Source organism: Perognathus longimembris, chromosome 8 (assembly GCF_023159225.1).
Source record: "Perognathus longimembris pacificus isolate PPM17 chromosome 8, ASM2315922v1, whole genome shotgun sequence".
NCBI classification, from domain to species: domain Eukaryota; kingdom Metazoa; phylum Chordata; class Mammalia; order Rodentia; family Heteromyidae; genus Perognathus; species Perognathus longimembris.
The window spans coordinates 68,978,784-69,001,655 of NC_063168.1; the positions used below are offsets into that span (position 1 = coordinate 68,978,784).

At 41.9% G+C, this 22,872-nt stretch overlaps 1 protein-coding gene across 2 annotated transcripts in view; it reads left to right on the forward strand.

The window, feature by feature from the left end:
• The window catches only part of Cyria (CYFIP related Rac1 interactor A), a 62,437-nt gene extending 43,902 nt beyond the window's left edge, over positions 1-18,535 (forward strand). For both annotated transcript variants that reach the window (XM_048353399.1, XM_048353398.1), the window contains exons 4-12: positions 5,958-6,079; positions 7,995-8,100; positions 10,116-10,252; positions 10,685-10,762; positions 10,939-11,055; positions 11,146-11,225; positions 13,036-13,162; positions 15,927-15,997; positions 18,284-18,535. In XM_048353399.1, coding sequence (XP_048209356.1) covers positions 5,958-6,079; positions 7,995-8,100; positions 10,116-10,252; positions 10,685-10,762; positions 10,939-11,055; positions 11,146-11,225; positions 13,036-13,162; positions 15,927-15,997; positions 18,284-18,347 — 902 coding nt within the window. In that variant the 3' untranslated portion in view covers positions 18,348-18,535. The remainder of the gene's footprint in view (positions 1-5,957; positions 6,080-7,994; positions 8,101-10,115; positions 10,253-10,684; positions 10,763-10,938; positions 11,056-11,145; positions 11,226-13,035; positions 13,163-15,926; positions 15,998-18,283) is intronic.
• The last annotated feature ends 4,337 nt before the right edge of the window (positions 18,536-22,872 follow it).

A 22,872-nucleotide genomic window follows, 5' to 3' on the forward strand; every position in this document is an offset into this window, starting at 1 on the left:
CTCCTGTCCCTTTTCTGTCCCCGGTAGAATCTTTCCAAGGAAAGAGCTTTCGGCTCTGCTGTGCAGTGACTGAGGTCTTGCACAAATAAATATGTCAGCCATGTCCACTTAAATTTTCCAACGGACCTTTACAATGTCATGCTATTTCCCTAAGCAGTTTGTATTCAGCTCAGTCCTTGCCATTTTACATTCCCCACCCCACAATGTTAATAATAGATAATTATTTATGTTTCCTAGTTGACCCCGAAGTGGAAATGGGGAGGGGCCACCAGGAAGTGAGTGGAGCAGCAAGGCTACAGATGTAATTTATGGCTTTGACAAGTTCTTTCTGCTGGCTCTTCCTCCCATGTTTATCCTGTAGTCACGGGGCACAAAGGTAGCTATCTATCTTCTTGATGAAACAGCAGGTTTCCTTCAGAACCAAAGACATCTCATAAATTGTGTCTTCTCCTTCGATTATCTTAAGTTCATTTGGGCCTCTGGCAGAGTCTCCGCACCGTCCCAAATAAGCTATTTGGAGAGGGTAAGCACAGAGTCTGGTGCCTTTGAAGACTGGAAGAGTCTTTGGCTGATCTGCAAAGATAAGAAGCCTTTGATTTGACAGCCCCTCTTCAGTAGGAGCCTTGATCTTGTTTCCTGTGGTAGGTTAGGCAAAGCTCATTCTTGACAAGAGGCATGCCACCTTCATTGTCCATTAGCACCCGGGAATGCCAAACATTCTACCTTGAATAAATATCAGAGTCCTGAGCAGCTACAGTTTCATCTTGATTCTTAGGATTCCAGAATGTTAATAGTTGACATTCACCGTTGTCTGCAATTTGAGCCAAAGGCGGGTCAATATATTCCCTCCAAATGATATTCATAGTGTATCTTCATTGATAAGAGAACAGTTTTTTTCTATTAAAAATTGTAGACACTTGGAATTTAGTGAGTTTTCCACAATAAATACATGAATGCAAGGTCACAGTGCCCATAATACGTTTTCCTACTTTTCCACAATAGCAGATCCAGAATAGGCCTTAAATCATTGCCAGGCTAATGGCCAGGATACACTTGTTTCAGGGCAACTAGAAGTATTGGTTTCTGAAATGGCCTGTGTAAATCACAGGAATTTTAACAGCTCCATTGTGAGATGAGAGGATTCTGGCTTTGTGTAACCATGCTGCTCCGTTTCAATGAAATAATAGCCAATGATTACAAGTTTAGAGTGCAGTTCTCAGAGGAAACATTACCAAAGAATTCATATTCACTGACTACGATTGAAAATACAGACCTACTCTCATCAAAGGAGCATTGTGTGTGTGTGTGTGTGTGTGTGTGCAGACACACACACACACATGCCTGCATGCCCTGTCACCTTCTTTGATGAAAGGTCAATCTTATGGTTAAAAAATAGAAAAGTAAAGCCCAGAGTTCAGAGCTCTTATTCACTCAACTAATGCTTTCAGAGGTTGTTGTTAAATATAGTAAAAAAACAAAAAACAAAAAACTTTGTAACCACTGATTCTTCAAGGTCCCCTTCAAGATGTCATTTTTTTGACATCTTGAACACACAATAATATTTTAATGTGGTCAACAATTGGATCTGAATATAGAAAATGCCAAAAGTAGGCCCCAAGCTTCTCATGGGGTTATTCTGGACAGCAAACCTGGTTGTTGTTTTCCTATTGGAAGGGTAAACCCAGTGCTGCTTTTCACTCCACCAGACAGAACAGTGCCCAAAGCATGGTCCATCCCCACTGAGGAGATGTGGAAGCCATAGATGAGTGATAACATGCAGGTGATAATCAAAATATGAATAACCAAGGTGATTGTAGACAAATACATATCTCTCACTGGCAGTGGTAAGAGATGTTAACAGCATAGAAGCCATCTGGGGACAAAGGGGAGGGCAGGCGAGAAAAGTGATTGCTCCTTAACAACCATTGTTCTTTGTCACCCAGCAATTTCCTCACGAGGCATTCATTTATCACATATTTAGTGAGTATCTCCAATGGGTAGGACATCAAGTGGGCACCAGGGATAAGAATACAAACCTTGTCTCCAAAGCTCTAGGAATTCAAAACGAGCAAAGAGAAGCCATCACAAAATATAATGTGAAAAGTATCTTTAAATCATTTTTTCCAACTGTTGGTTCAGCAAAATTTTCTTGAGCATGTTCTATGTACCTGGCACTGAAAATAGAATGACACATGAAGCAAATATAGCCAGAGTCTCAGGTCTCAGTGGATCAAAATCTCATTCATTAGCTTTGATTGTTTAACTGGGGAATGCATGGACCTCCATAAGGATTTGGACCAATGTTGAATGACACCTTGGATTACAAAATCCTTTCTCATGTGAAAAGTGAAACAGAAAAACAGACACTAGCGCTTCTCCCAGCCGTCACTCTCTATGTGGGACCTCGGCGCCAGTGTGACTTGAATCCTCTGAGAATCTTCTGCATTCTGGCTCAGAAGGCAGAGCTTGGCTGTGCTGTCGACACAAAGGACCTAATTATCTACTGGGAGAGGATGTGACTGTAGTTCTGTGACAGGGAAGGCGGAAGAAATCAGGTATCCCATAAGACCAACAAATAGTGGAAGAAAATGAGCCAACACATTTCTAAGCCCAGATGAAAGAGAGAACGATGGATTGGGTTTCTCCCACCATCTCCTACTGCTGCTAAACAGGACCACACGAGAATATTTTTAATGGGATACCAGGAAATCTGCCAAAAGAAACAATTTCCCAGAGAGGGAGGCTGGGGGCTGAGGGTCCTGTTTCACAGATCCTTGGCTGCCGGGAGGGCAGGATGTGATCCTAGCTGGGTGATGTAAAATGTTCTCCACGACCCCTGCCCCAGGTCTAGCTCCTCGCGAACAGAAGTGACCGCCATATGCCTAACTCCTTGTGGTCACGTAAATGTCCCTGTTGAGTTGTTCCCAAAAGTGTCACCTCCCCTCAGAGAGAGAAAGGAGCTACCTATTTCTATCCCCAGAACCGTTGCATGGACATCCTATTGAAGAATTTATTTTTTAAAGCACTTAAGAAAACCTTCTATTAAAGGAAAAAGCCTTCTGTGATAGTTTTCCCCTTTTATGTTTAACCATCAACAGGATGGTTTGTTTTGGTTTTGCCATCTCTCCTCTCCTACCCACTTAGTTTTAATTCTATTCCTCCATCTGAAACTTTTCAAGTGGTAATTTGCTAAGATGAGGACCTGTGGCAGCTAAGATCAGAAGGCTCCTATCTTGGCCTCCAGTATTTCCTCCTTTCACAAGCTATCCGATAATTATATTCAATAGTCTGAGCTCTTACGTTCCCTCTTCTCCAAATAAATATCTCTTGAGGAAATTTTCTTTGTTTAGATTGCGATTTTTTGATACATTCATCAAAGGGGGAGAGGATTTGAATTAATGAGTGGTTGATTTTTATTTGTTTGCTAACCTCTTTGATTTGTACTTTTTTTTTCCTATTTCTTTTTTCTCCTCTGATATCATTCCCATTCAGAAACTGCCAACATTTCCCTGAAATTCTGGCAGTATCACTGAAATGCTTGCTGAACTTATAGTCTTCCTGGCCTATGGCTTTCTATATTTAAGACACGTGTGTTATATTGAGAAGTGTTTGGGAAAGCAAGGAAGAATAAAATAAGATGTGATTCATCTTCTGAGTAAGATTATACCTGAGAAAATATATGCAATGTGTTTGGGAAACAAATGAAGGGTACAGAGCTACTGGAGTGAAATACTTCTTTTTCTCCTTTAGGTTCCCGAGGTAGCCTCTGTTTTCTATCCTGACAGATCTCTTTCCCCTTTCTAGTCCAGCTCTGCTTAGCTCAGTCTCCAGCCTTTGTCTGAATAGTGCCATCTTGGTAGATGTACTTCCTTTCATTGCCTTTGACCCAATCCCATCCAGATCTCAATTAACTTTTCTACTCTTCCCCAATTACATTCTTCATTTTCTGAGCCCTGACATGTATGAGCTTTGACCCCATGTCATAGCTGAAATCCTTTCATTTCTAGAAGATAGAGTTGGCAAAGTGGATACCCGTACAGGTCCATAAATCATCTTACTTTTCTTCTCTCTCTCTCTCTCTCTCTCTCTCTCTCTCTCTCTCTCACTCTCTCGCTCTCACTCTTTCTTAAGAATTGCCATGCAGTGATTCATGTCACTCTTCCTTCTCTAAGGAAATTCTATGAATTTCTTAGGTCTTAGGCAGGACGTAAATAAATAAAGTAATCTAAACACTAGCGACGATCGCCCCTCAAAGACCTGGCTTGAAGCCTCTGGTTCTGGATTTGGCAATGAGGAGAGTAGCCATCTTGGCCATCTGCCTTCTTGCAGTGCTCGACCTAGCTGGACCCTTTGTCATCAAGACCACTGTCCACTTAGTTACCTGTTTGTGGATTCAGTCTTTTATGTTCTGTGATAACACTAGTGACCGTGGCACTAGTGCATACCCCTTTTCAAGATCAGCTCTTTATTCTCCCATAAGACCGATGGCAATGGGGACTTAAATTGATTGGGACCGGAAAGCGTGAGACCAGCTGCAGCTCTGCCTTTGTCTTTCTATTTAGTCAGGTCTGTAGGAAGCTTCCAGTGTCTCAGGATCTGAACACTGGGAAATGGGGATTTGTGAGATGTTATCTGCCCTCTCCCTCCTTGATCAGTGCCTTTGTTTTACACGAGGCCTGTGCTTCCCCAGTGGTCTGAGCACCTAACGTGTTTAATGCAATTGTGAGGACAAAACTAGAGCAAACATTTCCTACCTGTCAGCTCCACCTGTCAGCTCCACCTCTCAGCCTCCACAGACCGCCCCTGGGAACAAGAACCTAAAGGTACTCTGGGGTGCAATCAGTGAATTCACTGAAGATCTTGGGGGAGGCCATTGTGTCCTCAGTCCTGCCCTCATTCTATAAGCTTGAACTTGTCGTTTCTTTTTGTGGGCAGTGGTCACGGTGTAGACCAACAATAAATAAAACAAGTGGTTCTTTGCCAGACCTCTTAGTACACATTCATGTCCATTGAAGTCTCAGTGCTTTCTGTGTTCCAGAATGATGTGCCGCTACTAGGATGCTGAAGGAGTAATTATCCAACTCCTAAAGCTTATTTTCATATGGAAATGAGAAAGGGAGTGTTTTTCCATCTGTACTCAGACCTACAGATTTTCGGTCATCATAGGAATATGCAGCAGTGTCCATTAAGAGCTAAATATAATGCTTCAGTTTTCTAAGATCTGAGAGTCAAGTACAGGAGGGGAGCTATCATTTTGCGTTATGATTACCATTGCTTAAAAATGGCTACGTAACTGGGTGCCACTGACTTATGCCTGTAATCCTAGCTATTCAGGAAGCTGAGATCTGAGGGTCACAGTTCAAAGCCATGCCAGGCAGCCAAGTCCATGAGACTCTTTATCGCCAGTCAATAGCAAAAACCTAGAAGTGGAAGTATTGTTCAAGAGGAAGAGTGCCAATCTTGAGCAGGAAAACCAAATAGGAGTGTAAAACCCTGAGTTAAAGCACCAGTACTGTCACAAGAAAATGGTTAAGTACATTTTATGTAATCTGTATTTTACCACGATAAAAATAATAAGTTTTTATTATGAAAAACAACTTCTAAAAATTTAAGGAAAGTTGATTCCAAAAGATAATGTTTACACTTTCTCTCATCCTGTGCATACAGCCAGGTATATAAGAACAGGTTTTCCATATGAATAAATTAACAAATGAATCCCCAGAGTGATTTTAATATGCTACTTAAGGTATGTGCAAAGATCTTTGGATATTCTGCACTGAGTCACGGGTAGACACTGTGTTAGTTTTCTTTTTTTAGCTGCTCGTTAGGTTAAAGAGTAACGACCAAACTTGCTGGGAGGAGATAGGATTGTGTAGCAGGAAGACCTGATCACTGATCCTATCAGAGTGGTTTATAAACACCAGCCCCTCTGTGTCTCTTATTTCTCTGCCACATAGATGCCCAGCCCACAGAAGGAGAGAGAGAGATATGGAACCAGATCAGCGCTGTCCTCCAGGACTCGGAGAGCATCCTTACCGACCTGCAGGCTTACAAAGGCGCCGGGCCCGAGATCAGAGATGTATGCCAACCGTATTGTGATCTGAGAACACCCTGGGAGGAAAAGGGAAAACCACACACATTCACACACACACATGCATATGCACACATGCGTACAAGGATTAACTAATAGTCCTGGCATTTCCTAGAGTATTAGGGAAGTCAAGATGCATAATGAGTCCTTTAAGAAAATGTATGAATGGCCCCTTTTAGTTCTGGCACATTAACGTGAACACACAGAGATGTAGACAGTGTAGAGTGTTAGCCATTCTCCAGATCTTCATTTGATGAAGATTCACATTCTGACAGTAATGTCAATAGATTACTTTAGTTAAGAGAAATGCACACGTAAAGGCTGTGAATAACAGTTGACTTAAGAGTCAGGAGGTCTCGGGTGATGTACTTCCCACAGCCTGTGATGGTTTGGGTTAGGTTTCATCACAAAAACAACAGCTGTAGACCATCTTGCTTTCAGTTGACGAAAAGCACCTGTGGTCTTCAATGCCTTAGGTTAGAAATAAAAAAGAAAGAGAAGCCAGGCATGGATGGGTCGGGCCTACTAGCAACTCAGAAGGCTGAGATTCTGAGGATCACTGTTCAAAGCCAGCCTAGGCAGAAAAGTCTGTAAGATTCCATCTCCAAAATTACCAACAAGAAGCCAAACTGGAGCAGTGCCTCAAGTAGTAGAGCACCAGTTGACCAAATAAGCACCAGGTGACCAAAAAGAGCAAGTGTGAGATTTTTCTAGAAAAAGAAAAGAAAAGAGACAAAGCATGAAGGAAAATAGTCTGTTTGACTTCTTAGAATTCATAATTCCTTTAAGGAGAAAAATCGCACTCCTTTTGCTTCAAAGCATCAAGATTTTCCTGTTTGTTTTCTTTTGGTTTGTTTGAGATGGGGCTTCTTGCTCTGTTGCCCAGATGGGTCTTAAATCCCCTGGCTCAAGTGATCGTCCCACCTCAGCTCTCCAGTAACTAGGAACTACAGGCATGCACTACTGTCTAATGCTGTCTAATCCTTGCGGAAATGTGCACACACAGACGTATGCCTGCGTGAATGCACAAACATGTACGCACACACATATGCATATACATACATGCTCACCACTAACCCAGCCACCATTTCTCTGAGAAGAGTACCACCATCATCACAATCTAAGACCCAGGCAAGACCACCCTGTTCAACAAACGCTAGTCTCTGAAGCAGGTTTTCTCTTTGTTTTTATGGTGGTGCTGGGTTTGAAGTCAGGGTTGCACACTTGTTATGCAGGTGCTCTACTCTCGGAGCCATTCCTTCACCTGCTTAGCCTCATGTGTAGTTGTCAAGACAGACTCATACCACTGAGTCAGCTAGTTATTGGTTAAGATGTGGGGGGGGAGGGGCACAGTTTTTTTTTGCCCAGGCTGACCTTTGACCTCAGTCCCTCCAGTTGTACCTCCCAAATAGCTAGGATTAAGAAGTGAACCACTCACTGGTAGCCGGCCTAAGCATGTTTTCTTTGTGCAGAGGTCGTCATTTAATTTAGGTGACTTAGATAACATAGAGACTGCCAACTATATAGTTTATAACAGAGAGAAAGGATAATATATACCGAATCTGCCCTTTATAGCAAACCATCGCTCAGCTTTAGGAAAATGAAATGCTAATGGAGAACTCGCATGTTGTTTTTATATTCAAGATGAAGAAACAAGTAAGACAGCGCGGATCTAGCTGTAGCCATTTGCTTTGTGTTCAAGTATTAAAATTCCCTTTCAGAATAACCCCCCTTAGGGGATGACAGTTCAGTGAATCTTTGTCACCCAAAATAACACCCATTCACAAAATGCACAAGGACTGAAATTTTTTTAAAAACTGAAATCCTTTCTCCATCTTTGGTCTTTTTAATGAGATACTTATTACTGTTCTTCAAACAGACCATTCTACCCTGTTCTTTGTAGGCAATTCAAAATCCCAATGACATTCAGCTTCAAGAAAAAGCATGGAATGCGGTATGCCCTCTGGTTGTGAGGCTAAAGAGATTTTACGAGTTTTCCATACGGCTAGGTGAGTGTGTTTATCATCACCATTTCCCACATGTGAAATTCTGTTTTGTCATTTGAGAAGGTAGCAGGAACAAGAATGTGTATTGGAAAATATACTGCAGCCATTCACTCTGTCTTATGAGGCCATTTGTGGACAACTCTTGTTACTCTCATTTCTTTGAATCCACCACAATCTTTCTTCCCTTTCAATCACTGGCACATTGGGAGTACCCCTACCGGCACCTGGAGAATGAGCTGCCCTTCAGCTCATGCTCAGCTCTGTTACACTCTGTAGTTAACTGTAGGTTGATCTCAGCCATCAATACCAGTAAATTTGGGAATTAAAAGTTACCTGCTGGGCTGGGAATATGGCCTAGTGGGCAAGAGTGCTTGCCTCCTACACATGAAGCTCTCGGTTCGATTCCCCAGCACCACATATATGGAAAACGGCCAGAAGGGGCGCTGTGGCTCAGGTGGCAGAGTGCTAGCCTTGAGCAGGAAGAAGCCAGGGACAGTGCTCAGGCCCTGAGTCCAAGGCCCAGGACTGGCCAAAAAAAAAAAAAAAAGTTACGTGCTGATCCACAAGAAACTTAGTTGGCTAGAGTTATGAGATCAATTCAACATGGTAAAATACAAAATAAACAAGCATGATTTTCTTCCCTAAAGCTTTAAAAAACAAACTCAGAGCTGTACAGGGAAGGAGTCACTGTGCAAAAGCCAGAATTAAGCCATGTCTGATTGATGATAGGAGCAAGGTACTTGACAATAGTGACGCAATCACTGTCTCAACAGGAAATTCATGCAAGAGTTCTTCATGCAGTTTATCTGGAAAGGAAACAAAGGCAGTAGTTAGAGTCTACTCTACTTTTGCCATGAAACAAGTGCCACATTTTAGCTGGAAAACAGAAGTTGAAATACACTGGGTAAATAAAGACCATGTAGTTGGGAAGATTAGAAGCTACGTCCAGGAGGAGTCTTTCAATGCAGCAAGCCAGTTTCTTAAGAAAAGAGGCCTTCCTTAGATTTTTTTCAAATAGAAGAGAAACCAGACACCCCCCTCCCATGTTTCCTCAAGGTGTGTGTCTGAATTCACCTGAAATTCCAAGGAAGCCAGGTTCAGCTCAGCAAGATAAAGCTTCCCCACTCAAAATAGACCGTAGTGCTGCTAGCTGCCTTTAAAGGCAGTGTGTCTCCCTAGCCAGACATGGTTAACCAAGGCTAGAGGTAAACCTTATCAAGATGCCATGAAAGGCATCTATAGCATGCGTGTGTCCATCATGTATATATGGATATAAAGGGCATGCAGAAATAGCATTGTCAGGTTGCCCTGTAAAGTGCCAGATAGTAAATTTCAAATCTTATACATGCCTTGTGTGTCTCATAACTACTCAGACTCCCATTATACCTCTACTCAGAACAAGAGGGAATGAATGGCTCTGCCTTCTCATAAAACTTGATTTACAAACACAACAATGCACCAGATTCAATTTATTGGCCATAGCTTATCAATCCTTGTGAGAGAGGGCTAGTTTAGATGAACATAATAAACACGTAGAAAATTTTAAAAACTGCAAAGAATGTTTAGAAACAGTCAAGTGGGAAGAATAAGATCATTGTCGGAACAGTGATGGAAGTAAATGTGCTGATAGCTTTGTAGAAAGAATTCCTAGAGTTGGGTTCAGGGTAGATGCAGAGGAAAGCTAGAAGAGCATCAGAATTCCCACCTGTGGAATGGGTGATCTGAGCCAGGGGTCCAGAGCTGCTGCTTCCTCTCGTCCTTGTATTACGAGTGGTGCTCATATCATACACAGCGTCAGACAGAAACACACCCAAAGTCTTCTCACAGTGTCTAGGATTGGCACTATAGCTATGTGAGCATAATTGAGAAAGTCACCCTGGCGATGGCGGGGGAGAAACACATGGGGAAGAGAGACCCGCCCACCTTGTCCCTGAGATTGTCACATGGGGCCAATCGTGATTGTGGAAGGATCTCTGTGGGCTACGTGAGGTAATTATATGGGTCTCTTTGACTTTCAGAGAAAGCTCTTCAGAGTTTATTGGAGTCTCTGACCTGTCCGCCCTATACACCAACCCAGCACCTGGAACGGGAGCAGGCCCTGGCAAAGGAGTTTGCAGAAATTCTACATTTTACCCTTCGATTCGATGAGCTGAAGGTCTGGACAAACGCACTGTGAATGTGTCATGAACTTATGCCAAGTACCACTGCTTAAATCTCTCCTGCCTAAGCTATGGGGCGGGAGCATAGAGTACGACAGTAGCCTCTTCCCCAGAGAGATACATAATATAGTGAATATTTGCATTCCATGTGGTTAGAATAATTTAAGATGATGGTGTGTATAGGGATCTTCAAAATCTGCCAAATGAAATAAGATCAAGTGTCTGTTCCTTGTTAGGAACACATATACTTTTCCTGAAATCTAGCCCATAATTAAAATGGGGCATACTTTAGAATAAAGAAGTTCTGAGGCTTTATTTTTAACCACGACGAAGAGATGTTTCAGCATATTTACAAAATCTGCTGTCTCTGCTTCCACGGCTTACCTCCCACCTGATGCTGAGAGGTGGCCTTCTCTTGTGAATTTCAGATGAGGAACCCAGCTATTCAGAATGACTTTAGCTACTACAGAAGAACAATCAGTCGCAACCGCATCAATAACATGCATGTGAGTCTCCGGATCTTCCTTCCTAGCACCTTTCTCCATGACTGTGGAGCAGAACTCAGAGGGAAGACAGTTGTTTATAATTCAATATCCAGAGGAAGGGATTTGATTTGAGGGGGGTGTTCACTGGTTTCGTTTTGCTTTACCTTTCTAATTTCATTTTCTCTTCTTTTCACCAGCTAGACATTGAGAATGAAGTTAATAATGAGATGGCCAACCGGATGTCCCTCTTCTATGCAGAAGCCACACCAATGCTGAAAACTCTCAGCAACGCCACGATGCACTTTGTCTCTGAAGTTAGTGAATTTGAGCAGCCCTGTGTTCTTTTTCGTCACTGTGCATAAAAAAATGGCTATTGAGGCTGTGCCTTTGTGTCTCCCTTTTAGAACAAAACCCTGCCAATAGAGAACACCACAGACTGCCTCAGTACAATGACCAGTGTCTGTAAAGTCATGCTGGAAACTCCGTAAGTCCCACCAGAGCACACTCAGGGATGGTACTGATGGTGATGATGATGCTGATAAGGTAGATGATGGTGATCTTATAATGAGGATGACAGCATGTACCGTCGGTACATATAGAGTTACACAGATATCATCATGTAAAAGGTTACATGTATGTTATCTGCTTCAGCTTCATGAAGCACCATGCGTGCCCCCTGTTGCTGTGCCCATTTTGTAGCTGAAGCAGCTGAGGTCCAACCTCGTTGATAGATTTCACAAAGGTTTCTTCACTTACGAGATGGAAGAGCAAGACACTCCAAGATGCTGTAAAAGATATGTAAGGACCAAATGGAAGGGAGAGTTAGATGACTGGATCTTATTATAAAAATACTGCAGACAAGATCTGAATTTTAGAACCAAAAGTAGATATAGTAAGCTGACTCGCTTACCAGCTAACCAGCTAACAAGTGATAATTTCCATCTTTATTTCTTTGTCTCTTTAATCTATCTTCCTCTTTGTCTCTTTTCTCTGTTTCTGTCTGTCTGTCTGTCTCTCTCTCCCTCTCTCTTTCTCGCTCACTCTCTCTCTCTCTCTCACACACACATACACACTAAAGTTTCTCTGTACCTGAACCACTAGCAATTACTAGATTCTAGGTTCTTAAGAAAGTTAAAGTGGTTGAAGAAGACATGGTATAGTTATGGGGAAATCTAGACTCAACGTCTAGGGTTCACTTAGGTCTTTCACCCTACAGTACAGTTATGGGGGATCTAGACTCAACGTCTAGGGTTCACTTAGGTCTTTCGCCCTACATTACAGTTATGGGGGATCTAGACTCAACGTCTAGGGTTCACTTAGGTCTTTCGCCCTACAGTACAGTTATGGGGGATCTAGACTCAACGTCTAGGGTTCACTTAGGTCTTTCGCCCTACAGTACAGTTATGGGGAAATCTAGACTCAACGTCTAAGGTTCACTTAGCTCTTTCGCCCTCCTGTGCCTACCGATGAGCGACCTGACCTCCCTGGGCCCCCTTGCTTTCTTCCTCCATTGAAGTTCCCATCATGCCATCCACTCTGCAGTGTCAGGCAGGGCAAAGGCATCGCGAGTACTTTAGAAAACGTGATGTTCTGCTCAAATGTAAGAGGACATTAATTTCAAATATTTCACTTATACCAAAGTTAAGATGATTTATTCCAAGACAGAAATAGTACTCGTCTTTATTGTGGGGCCATTTCCTAATGAAATAGATGCTAAGAAAGCCTCCACGATTGGCCTTAATTCTTTGAATCATCAGAGTCCCTATCAAGGTAAGTGAACAAAATTCAAAGTCCACATGTACTCTCGGGTCAGTGAAGAGTACATAATTTCTTTGAGGCATCTTTGCCAATCTAGTTCCATCTGCAGCCTGTGTCCTAACAAAGGAAGTTACTCTAACTGGAGACATGATAGCCATTCTGTAGAAATGAGCCTGATTCTTTTTCTCTGTAATGAAGCCATTATTCTCTATAATCTTGGACAGCCAGAAGGACCTGCTATAAAATATTCAAGATTGATGGGCGGGGGCCTAATGTACATGATGAGCTGGCAGCTGAAGGGCAGAAGGGAAGGGAATTTACTGCCCTCTAATTTACCTTATTTTTGCACCGAATTGCCGGTTGGGTAGATTCAAGGAGAATTATCGTCGTTACTCTCTTCAAGAGCATATTAACCTGGTTGTTACAGGCCTGAGATTGTTCTCCAGAGGGAATTACAAGGGAAGTCAGTGTGGAGACCAAAAATTATATGTCCTAACATGGAAGTGATGCCTGTACCCCATGCTTCTCTCTTTCAGGGAGTACAGAAGCAGGTTTACGAGTGAAGAAACTCTGATGTTCTGCATGAGGGTGATGGTGGGTGTCATCATTCTCTATGACCACGTGCACCCTGTGGGAGCGTTCTGCAAGACATCCAAGATTGATGTAAGAACAGCCATGCATTGGCATTTCCAAATAAGAGCTCAGGGAGGCCACTGGATAGGCTCTCCTCTCTCTCTCTCTCTCTCTCTCTCACACACACACACACACACACACACACACACACACACACACACACACACACAAACCTCTGTCCCCACTGAGAGCGCCTTCTTCTAATCGCTATTCTCACAGCAAGAACTCCACTCTTTTTCACGTGTGTACGGTGAGATTACCAGCCTCATATACAAAGTTAGAATACTAAGATGCTGATTTTCTTGACCTCAGTGGAGCTAAAAGATGACCAGCCCCTAGCTGCACACTGCCTTTCATTGACCTTCTGTGTCCTGCCGCTATGTCTTTTCTCTGTCCTGTGTGTCTTCATGTGAGAAGAATTGGAAGATGATGGATTTCAAGGCACCATGGTCAAATGCCAATGACCTTCTCGATTTTTTTCTGTGTCTTTCTACCTGTTGTCCCACTGAGTCTTCTGCCTTCCTTGTCATGCGAATATGATCCTGGGCATGAATGGGCTTGCCCAGACAGCCATTTTTTCCTCCTCTCCAGGGGCAAATTTCTTTCTACACTCCTCAAGGATTGTCCCAACAAAGAAGTCATTCCCTTTGCACTGTAGATGTAGTGCTTTCCTTCTCTGGTCCTCAGAGCACTTACCAGATTGTATTTTCTGACCTTCCCAGAGTCTCTAAGATTTTGATAAGGATAGGGGTCATGACCAATATATCTAATGTCTGCTCCACTACCTAGCATTCTATCTGGATCACAGTGACTATGAATGACATTCAGCAGTGCTCTGTAGAGCCTTCACTGAATTAATGAAATGAATGAATGACTCGCTCATGTAGGTGCTTTCCTGTGGATTTCAGGATTCACACCCCCCCCCCACCCATTTTGCTCTAGAATTTGCCTGCCAAATAGTGCAACCAGTTCCAATGGTGTGTTCCATATAAAACTTTCTGCATGCAAAACAGGACCTTTGGGTCCTTGTTGTGGCAAGGCTCGGGCAGGGTGACATGCCCTGTCCATTTGTCTGCACAAAACAGTGCTATTGATGCAACTGAACTGTCGACACAAAGTCTAGATGCCAAGAAGGGCTATAAACCTGAAGAATGGGAGGACATTTATAGACGAAAAGATGTAACCAATTATCATTTTGAGGTCCTGGGTTCCTAGCATAGCTAGGCCTGGTTCTTCATAAAATTATGTCTACTGTGGTAATTATATCTCTTTGATAAAAGAACAAATATTTATTATGAAAAACGTTTTGAAATGTGGGATAGCAATATATGCAAAGTTAAAGTAATTAGTAATAACCTCAATATAGTCCTGAGCACTATTGGTATTTCAACAATATGTCCCCTCTTTTTACATGTGGGTTTGCTTAGCAAATTAGGACCTTGTACATATTATTTTTAAAGGTTTTGCAAATTTGCAGAGCAGTATGTTATAGGCTTATGTTCATCCCAACAAATGTGTTGACTGCTTTGGCATTTTCATGCTTATAATCAATCAGATTGATTGTAAGTAACTATGAATCCTTCCATAGGTATCATTTAACTAGGAACTGAGTTTGTTACCCAGAATTCATGAGACATTCTCATTTACCATAGCCATTATTTAACTTAACACAGAGTCAGCAATTTAAAATACACTGGATACAACTATGCCTGGTATCCCTAACCTTTGAAAAGCTTGACTATACATCATTTGCTGCGTCTTTCTGTTGGGCATTGTATGATGTTCATCTTCAGCTCTAGTGTTGATGAAGGCTGTGTTCGTTCAGGTCAAGAGAGGCTCTTGACAAAAAGAAGCCAGGGACAGTGCTCAGGCCCTGAGTCCAAGCCCCAGGACTGGCCAAAAAAAAAAAAAAAAGAGAGACTCTCTTGATATCAAACTTTGCCTGTGAGTCTAAGAAAGCATAGGGTTTACCATGCTCAGCACATCTTTGAGTTGGGTTATTTTCTGTGATAATAGGAAGGGTCTTCTGTCAGACACCAGTCTGCTTCTCAGCCAGCAGGTACAGGCACCAGATTTATACATCCTTAGGGCATCACCATCCACTAGGAAGAGACAAGTGTTGATTTACAATGTCTCAACGAGATCTGGTGTAAGTTTGCACAAAGATTGTGCTGTGGTTTACAGAGATCCAGAAACCCAGGTAAGAGGAAAACCCACCCAGCCTAGGGGCAGAGATGGGGTGATTTTGAAGTAGTCTTGAAGAAGGTGTAGAATCTCCCAAAATACACAAAGGGAATGAAGAGTAGTCTGGTTAGACAGAATCATTAGAGCAAAATCACCAAGACTCCAAGAGGATGAGTCGTTTCAGCAATAGATATTAATTTGTGTACCAGGAAAGGGTGACACGATGTTTTCAAATATATTTTTTTAGATTCTTATGAAACGTTCTGATAAGGAATCACTCTTTACCTATAATTCCAGACCCTACTTCCTGTGGCTATCCCCAAACCAATGAATCTCCTTTCCCCCACACACCTGTCCTTCCTTCTCTACTTTCGAGTATTTCCCCATTCTCCTACCAGTAGCTAAGCCAGACATCGTCCTACCTCAGAGTTCAGCCCTCTTTACCCTCAGGATCTCCATGCCCAGTGCTCCTCACCCCTGATTACACCCATACAGCACTTGCTATAAGCCCTTTCTGTGTTTGATTCCATATGCTGCTATTATGATGGATAGGCACTAGAATGGACTGGATTTCCAGGGTATTAAGCATTGTGCTTTTCCCCCCCGCTAGATGAAAGGCTGCATAAAGGTATTGAAGGAACAAGCTCCGGACAGTGTGGAAGGGTTGCTGAATGCCCTCAGGTGAGTTGACTCTGTTGTAGACTAACACAAGGCAACCAGCCCTGCAGATCTGCTGTTGGAGACCAAAGACCCGGGAGCCCTTATGTCTTCTAACATTATCTACTCTTCCCTGCACCCTCTCTGTCAACAGCATTTTCATCATTTTCTTTTTACAGAGGGGATAATTGGAGATGTATTGAAGCTAAATAACTTGTCTGACAAGTGAATGACCAAGCTAGAGTCTGAACCTGATTCTGAATGATGGCACAAGGCCCATAAGCCTGGTTCACGGCCTCTTTGCTTTGAGGATTCTGGAAGTTCCTCAAAAGAAGGGGCCCTTGGATCTTGTTTCCCTCTTCACCATTGGTTCCCATAGCTGGCCACACATGAAGATGATATGCATAGTTTCTGGAAACAGTAATACTCAGACATAGACCCAGTCCACATGAGTCAAATCTCTGGGCTCATGTGCTGTCACAATTTGTATTCGGTTGGTTTTTATTTGCTCTAAAGTAATCTAGAGGAGTCACAGAACCTAGAACCTTGTAATATACTAAAAATAGATACCATATGTACAGAAAAATGTATATGCCATATTTCAACACTTAAGTGAGATACCTAACTATTTGGCCAGCTGTGGCTCATTCTAGTACCTCACTGCTAACTAGGATTACCCAGACACCTCTTCTCTTCCAAAGGATGCATATTCTTCATCCGCTTTAAGGAGGGACTGTAATTTTTTAGCTGTGATGTATATACAGGAACTCATTGAATTGGACTACTGTGTAAATCATCCCAGTGCTAGGTTGCAATCTATGTGGAAGGCTCGTAGTCCCAGCTTAATTTCCCTCTGTTTCACTCTGTTATACATGTATACCAAGTCAAAGCGAACAGACCAATGCTATTTCATCTACATGTACTCAGGTTTTGCATTTCACCTCTAAACACATTGCCTCATTTAACCCCTACAGTTTATGAATGTAAGGCTGATAAGATCGTACCTATCTGATAAATGGGGAACCTTAGATGCGCATAAAGTGGTGTAGACACTGAGGCTGACACTGTTTTTCAGGGTGACTAAGTCTTCAGCCTTCAGAACACATGTACTGTTAACCCCACAGTACTTGGCACTGGTGATCATTTTACACCAGACTGGCTTTCCACACAAAGTAAGAAGATTTACTGTGATTTTCTTAAATTCCAAGTTTCATTCAATCTAGCAAAACTTCCTCAAGATCAGGGCACTGTGCTAGGCCAGGAGCCCTTTGGATTTTTGGAATTTGTGTCTCCAGCAGACACATGATTTAAAAATATATATATAGGCTTTTGAAGGAACCACACACATCTAGATCGAACTCACAAATTCTTCCCAAATCAAAAAGATCAACTTTGTGGTCCACAGTGGGGCATTTAGGTTCTCTGAATCTTGGTTTTCTCAGCTGTAAAATTAAGGCAATAACCCCACCTGAAAAGCAAATGGCAACTTCTGTGGAGTAGTGATGACATGGTCAAGGTATTTTGTACCATGGTAATTCTTTACATTCCTTAGCACAGATGATTCTGCATCAGGCCAATGGGATATGGAAGAGTGCACCAAATTTTTGCTTTCCCCTCCTGCATTTGTGCCCCCTTGTGGTGTTAATGAAGATGAGCATTACTACAAGAGTAGAGAACCAAGGATGTTTTAATTTGGGGGATATCCATATTTTGAAATTTAATGTGTGTGTGTGTGTGTGTGTGTGTGTGTGTGTGTGTGTGTGTGTGCTGGTTCAGGGCTTGAACTCATGGTCTTGTGCTCTTGCTTAACTTTCTTGCTCAAGGCTCTGCCATTGTAGCCACACCTCCATGTACAGTCTTCTTTTTCTTCCTGATTAATTGGAGATAAAAGTCTCTCAGATTTGTTGTCCCAGGCTAGCTTTGCACCAGAATCCTCAGATCTTAGTTGCGGGGATTACAGGTGTGAGCCACTGGTTGGTCATATTTTGGAATTTATAACTCAGAAGGAGAGGAGTTGAAATTCTGCAACCTGTCCTGTGATGTCTATCTCCCTCAAAAATTAGATCTATGGTATCTTCTCCATGTAATTATTGGGTAGAAAAATAAAGATTCATCATCTTTAGAAGAAAGAAGAAACTATGAACTCTCAGAATACAGAGAGCTCCGAAGTGTGGCTCTTTGTCTAAAGAAGGAAGTCCACCTGTTTGATGTACAAATACCAATTTTTCCCCAGAGGAAAGGATGGCTGGTGAGTAACTCCTGGATACTTTTGCAAGCACTATTTGCTCACTGACCTTCTGTCTCTATCAGGTTCACTACAAAGCACTTGAATGATGAGTCGACTTCCAAACAGATTCGAGCAATGCTTCAGTAGAGCCCCGCTCCAAAAAGAGGATCTCTGTGCTGACCTCAGAAGATGTATATGTTTACATAATTTAATACAGATTGATGTTAATACTTGTGTATTTACATAACCATTTCCTTCTTGTCACTGAAATATATGGACCATAATTTGTATCCTGACTGACTCAACCCAGCAGAGCATAAATTGACTTGAGAGCCTTACCTTTGATGTCTGAAACAAATCCCCACCCCCACCCTCAACCCTTTCTCCAAAGGCCAAATTTGGAGACTTTGATCTTGGCTACTGGAGTCCTTTAACAACACCTGTAACAATCAGAAATTCATAACAGTTTGTCATAGTATTTTAATTCTAGATGTGTTATGTTTCTGGGAAGCATAGTTTATCGAAACACAAAGTATTTGATTTCCTGTGTCGGCTCAGATACAAGAAACACAACTGTTATCCTGACAGAGGAAGAGAGGAATCCAAGAAAAGAACAATGCATGTGGAGAATCAAACCCAAGTGTTATGAATTCAGCACGCCCCCCCCCTTCCCCTTTGCTCAGCAAGCAAAACCCACGTGCAGTTTTTCTGTTTGCACGTGTTTTATTAAAATCAGCATTTTTCCCTTTCTGTCTGGATTTTTATCCCTCTAACCCTCCCTTTTAGTTTTGTAGGAGGAAAATCACCTACATTGTAATCAGGAAGGAGCAGCAGGGATAAATAGACGAGTCTTACAGCTAGACTGGCAAGAGTTGTTATCTCAAGCCTATTTGAGAAAAATGTTTCCAGAACAGTCTCTGTACACATCAACTCTGTCCACAGAGATAGGGATTTCCCTGACTCTGACCTTGAGATCGCAGGTACGTTTACTGACCTCCCAATTAGTTCTTGAGTAACTGGGCACAGAGCTCCTTCTGATAAAGAGCACTTTCTTTTTTTCTATCTGTATGATTCATTTAAGAACAGAGATTCAGGGCACTGCATTCGTTACCAGAAAACTAAGGGAATTTGGAGAGAGAATATGCCCACTTTTCTGGCTACCTATACTAACTTATTGAAGCAAGAAAGCCATAGTCAGAATGACTTAGAAAATTGGTTCAGTTCTCTGCATCTCAGCTTGCTTATTCACAAAATGGGCAATTAAGACAGGCAATGTCCAGAAGCCTTATGAGGCCAAGTGTCAAAAATAAAGAAAGGCTGACTCTATTTTACTTCCTGCTACATTCCTAAGCAGATCTACATGAGCATTATCACACCTGCCTTGATGAGTTTCAATCTTACAAGGCCAAAGTCATTCTGTCTGCAGATCAGACCTGACTTAAGAGACTTGGAAACCTATTCTGACCCAGAAAATGTGGTCATGTGGGATGATGTAGAATCTGAGAAGGAATCCCTCCTGAATCTACAGTCCTCCATTTCTGCCCCGGAGCCTGTAAGTACATATACTACGGGATGGAACTACACCCTTGTGAAGAAATCCTCAGTCTGGCCTATGTTGTTACTATCACTGGTAGAGAAGGAAAGGTGTTCCTTGTGAATGATAACCCCAGTCCTGTCTGGGTACTTCACGGTTTGGCGTCAATCACAACATTCAAAAGATTGAGCTGTAAGAGACCATTGCTTTCTGGGCTTTGAGGGACCAGGCAACATTCCCGTAAGTCCCGTAAGAGGAAGTGGATCAATACTTGTTTTGTTTTAACAAAGAATGTTCAATTGTCATGATAAAGATTCTGATGTAAATATAAATGTCAACCAATAAAGGAGAGGCCCCTGTCCTTGGAGCTTCTCAGGTACAAGAAGTAAGGCTGTTTGAATATAGCTTCTCTCACCAGAACAGCATCATTCTAGATGGTCTCTGCGACCTTTTCAAATCTAGGAATTCTAAAACACCTAGAGGAAACCAGAAAATATGGTCCTGTAGGGCAAGAAAATCATTAAATATTCAGCTTAAGAGGTGATCTATTTGGCAGCCACATGCTTTGCTTGGGCCATAACTGCCACGCCTAGGAATACAGAGGTACATAATGCTTATCATCATGGGAACATTTTACCCCTTCCTCGGAGGAAAAGATGAAAGTTGAAACAGAAGGAAGGACTTGCCGATGCCCTCTTGGCACTTGAGGCACAGACTCAGCAACTTGAACCCAAGCCATGTGTTTATACCACAGCTGCCTTTCAGCTGGCGAAATGAGAAAATGTTAGGGATTATCTGTCAAATTATACATATATATACATATATATACATATATAAATAGTTGAGCACATTTATAATTTTTAATTAGACTTTCTATCAAATGGGACCAAATATATGCACGGGGCTGCTGGCTTGCTTTTCGTTTAACCAGGGCAACTGTCTCAAAGCCAAGATTCACCACCTGGATGTGGTTTGAAGACCCCTGGGGTTTCAATAGTTGCTTCTGATGTTCAGGAGGACAGGCTGCACGTCTGTGATCACTAACGGGGGGCTGGGACTTAGGTTCACTCCAGAACTGTTGTGGGAGACGAATTTTGATAACAGACTATCCACCAGGCATCAGGAGTCCTTGAACAATCAGTTTTCTTGTGTGTGCATGCTCTTGTGTCCAAAACTTGTGGGTGGTTTAGGGGTGTGTGCTAGTGACAATGTCAGTGTTAACTATGTTTCATATTTGGTGTCTCATGGTTTTCAAATAAACAGTGTTTTTCATGACTCTGATACTTCTTTTTTTCAGCAAGCAATGAAGTGAAAATGGTGTTTCTCATATACATTGCTTCTGTGGCATGATAACACTGCTGCTTTGAATTCAGTCAAACAAACAAATAAAAAAAAAAACAGGTGGAAATGGATGTTCTGATTGTGCTGGTGCATTAGGGCCAGAATATTAATTAGCAACCAGAAAGGCAGCCTTGGATACTATCTTTTCATATTTAATTAATATCGTGTTTCACCAAGATTAGCTCTTAGTACAATAGTCATGGTAATCCTAGGTGTTTTTTTTTTAATATATCAATCCATTTAAGGAAAAATAATGACATGCTTCTTTGGAGGAAAAAAAATGAATCTTGCCCAATCTTGGGATTCAATTATACAATAGAGTTCAGAGACTTCTCATTCAATCTCATATCCCAGACCACTACAGAGTTTTCTTGGTATTAATAAGTAGCATTGGAATTTTGATGGATAGGTGTTGAGGAAGGAGAAGAGAAGACAACAAAAAGCATAGGAAATATCATTAACAGATTTCTAGCAGAAAACTTCCTGAACATACAAAATGATAGGTCCATTCAGATGCAAGAAGCCATTAGAACTCCAAACAGACCAGACTAGAAAAGAACATCCCACCCCCCACATCGTAATCTACCCGGGATCATTAAAGACCAAGGAAAGGATCCTTAAATCTGTCAGAGACAAAATATTATAAAGGAAAACCACTACAGATTCCTCCATGGAGACCATGAAAGCAAGAGGGTTTTTTTTGTTATTTTACTTTCTGTGATTTTCCTCCCCCCTTCATTGCTATTTTTTGACTTCTTTACTTTTTGTCTCGTAGGTAAGTTTATGTGTTTGGGGAAGGGTAAAGGGGAACAGAGTAATGTTGGGACAAAGGGTGAACAAATGCAGGAGTGATACTAATTATGTCGAAAATGAGCTATACAACTTGTGGGGAATGGGGGCTGGGAGGCAAAAAAACTGGGAGAAAACAAGGGAAAAAAGATAAAATGATGAAAACTGTCCCATGGCATTCATTTGAACCCCTGTACTTCTGGCGCCCATCTGCTCAGATCTAATTGTGTAGGTACTAATGGGTCAGAATCTCCAAGAGACATTTTCCATGACACTGTACAAAAACAAGGCACAGCACTTAGGAAGAATTGGAGCACGGAAGGAAATAAACAGGAATGGTCAAACTTTTCATGAACAAAAGCTGGAAGGAACATGAAGGAAAGTGGGAGAGCTTTAAAGTGGGGGGGGGGGGTGTGTACAAACACATGTGTCATGTGTCTTTCCCTAGCTAAATGAGTATTAACAACCAAAAGACATGAAAAATTTGCAGAGTACAGTGTGTGTGTGTGTGTGTGTGTGTGTGTCAAGACAACTACAACTAGTGAGAACTTGAAAAGAATAAGATGCAGAGGAGCTTTTACACCACCCTACAAGTTGGCTGTGATTCAGGATTCTCTAGCTCTAAGATGAGGAACTCAACTAGGCAATTCATGAAACCTGATGAATATTGGCAATCTGTATTTGCACCTAATTTCACCCTTTACCTAATCAAGGAGTAGACAGAATTGCGAGGTGTTTACAGTTTGTAGGGTCTATATTGTATTGGTCCATCACGACTTCAGTGACTATTTAAATAACCCTAAATAAGTTTGATAAACTTATTAAACTATATCCTTTAAATACATGAATGCCAAAATCTAAGCATGAATGGGTTCAGAATCCACAGTCTCATAGATAGCAAATAAAAAGAAGTCTTAACCATTCCTGCCCCAGCTCAAAAATCTAGCACCAGAGAGGAGAGCTTTTTTTCCTTGTTCATATCATATCTTCAAGACTATATTTTTCGTG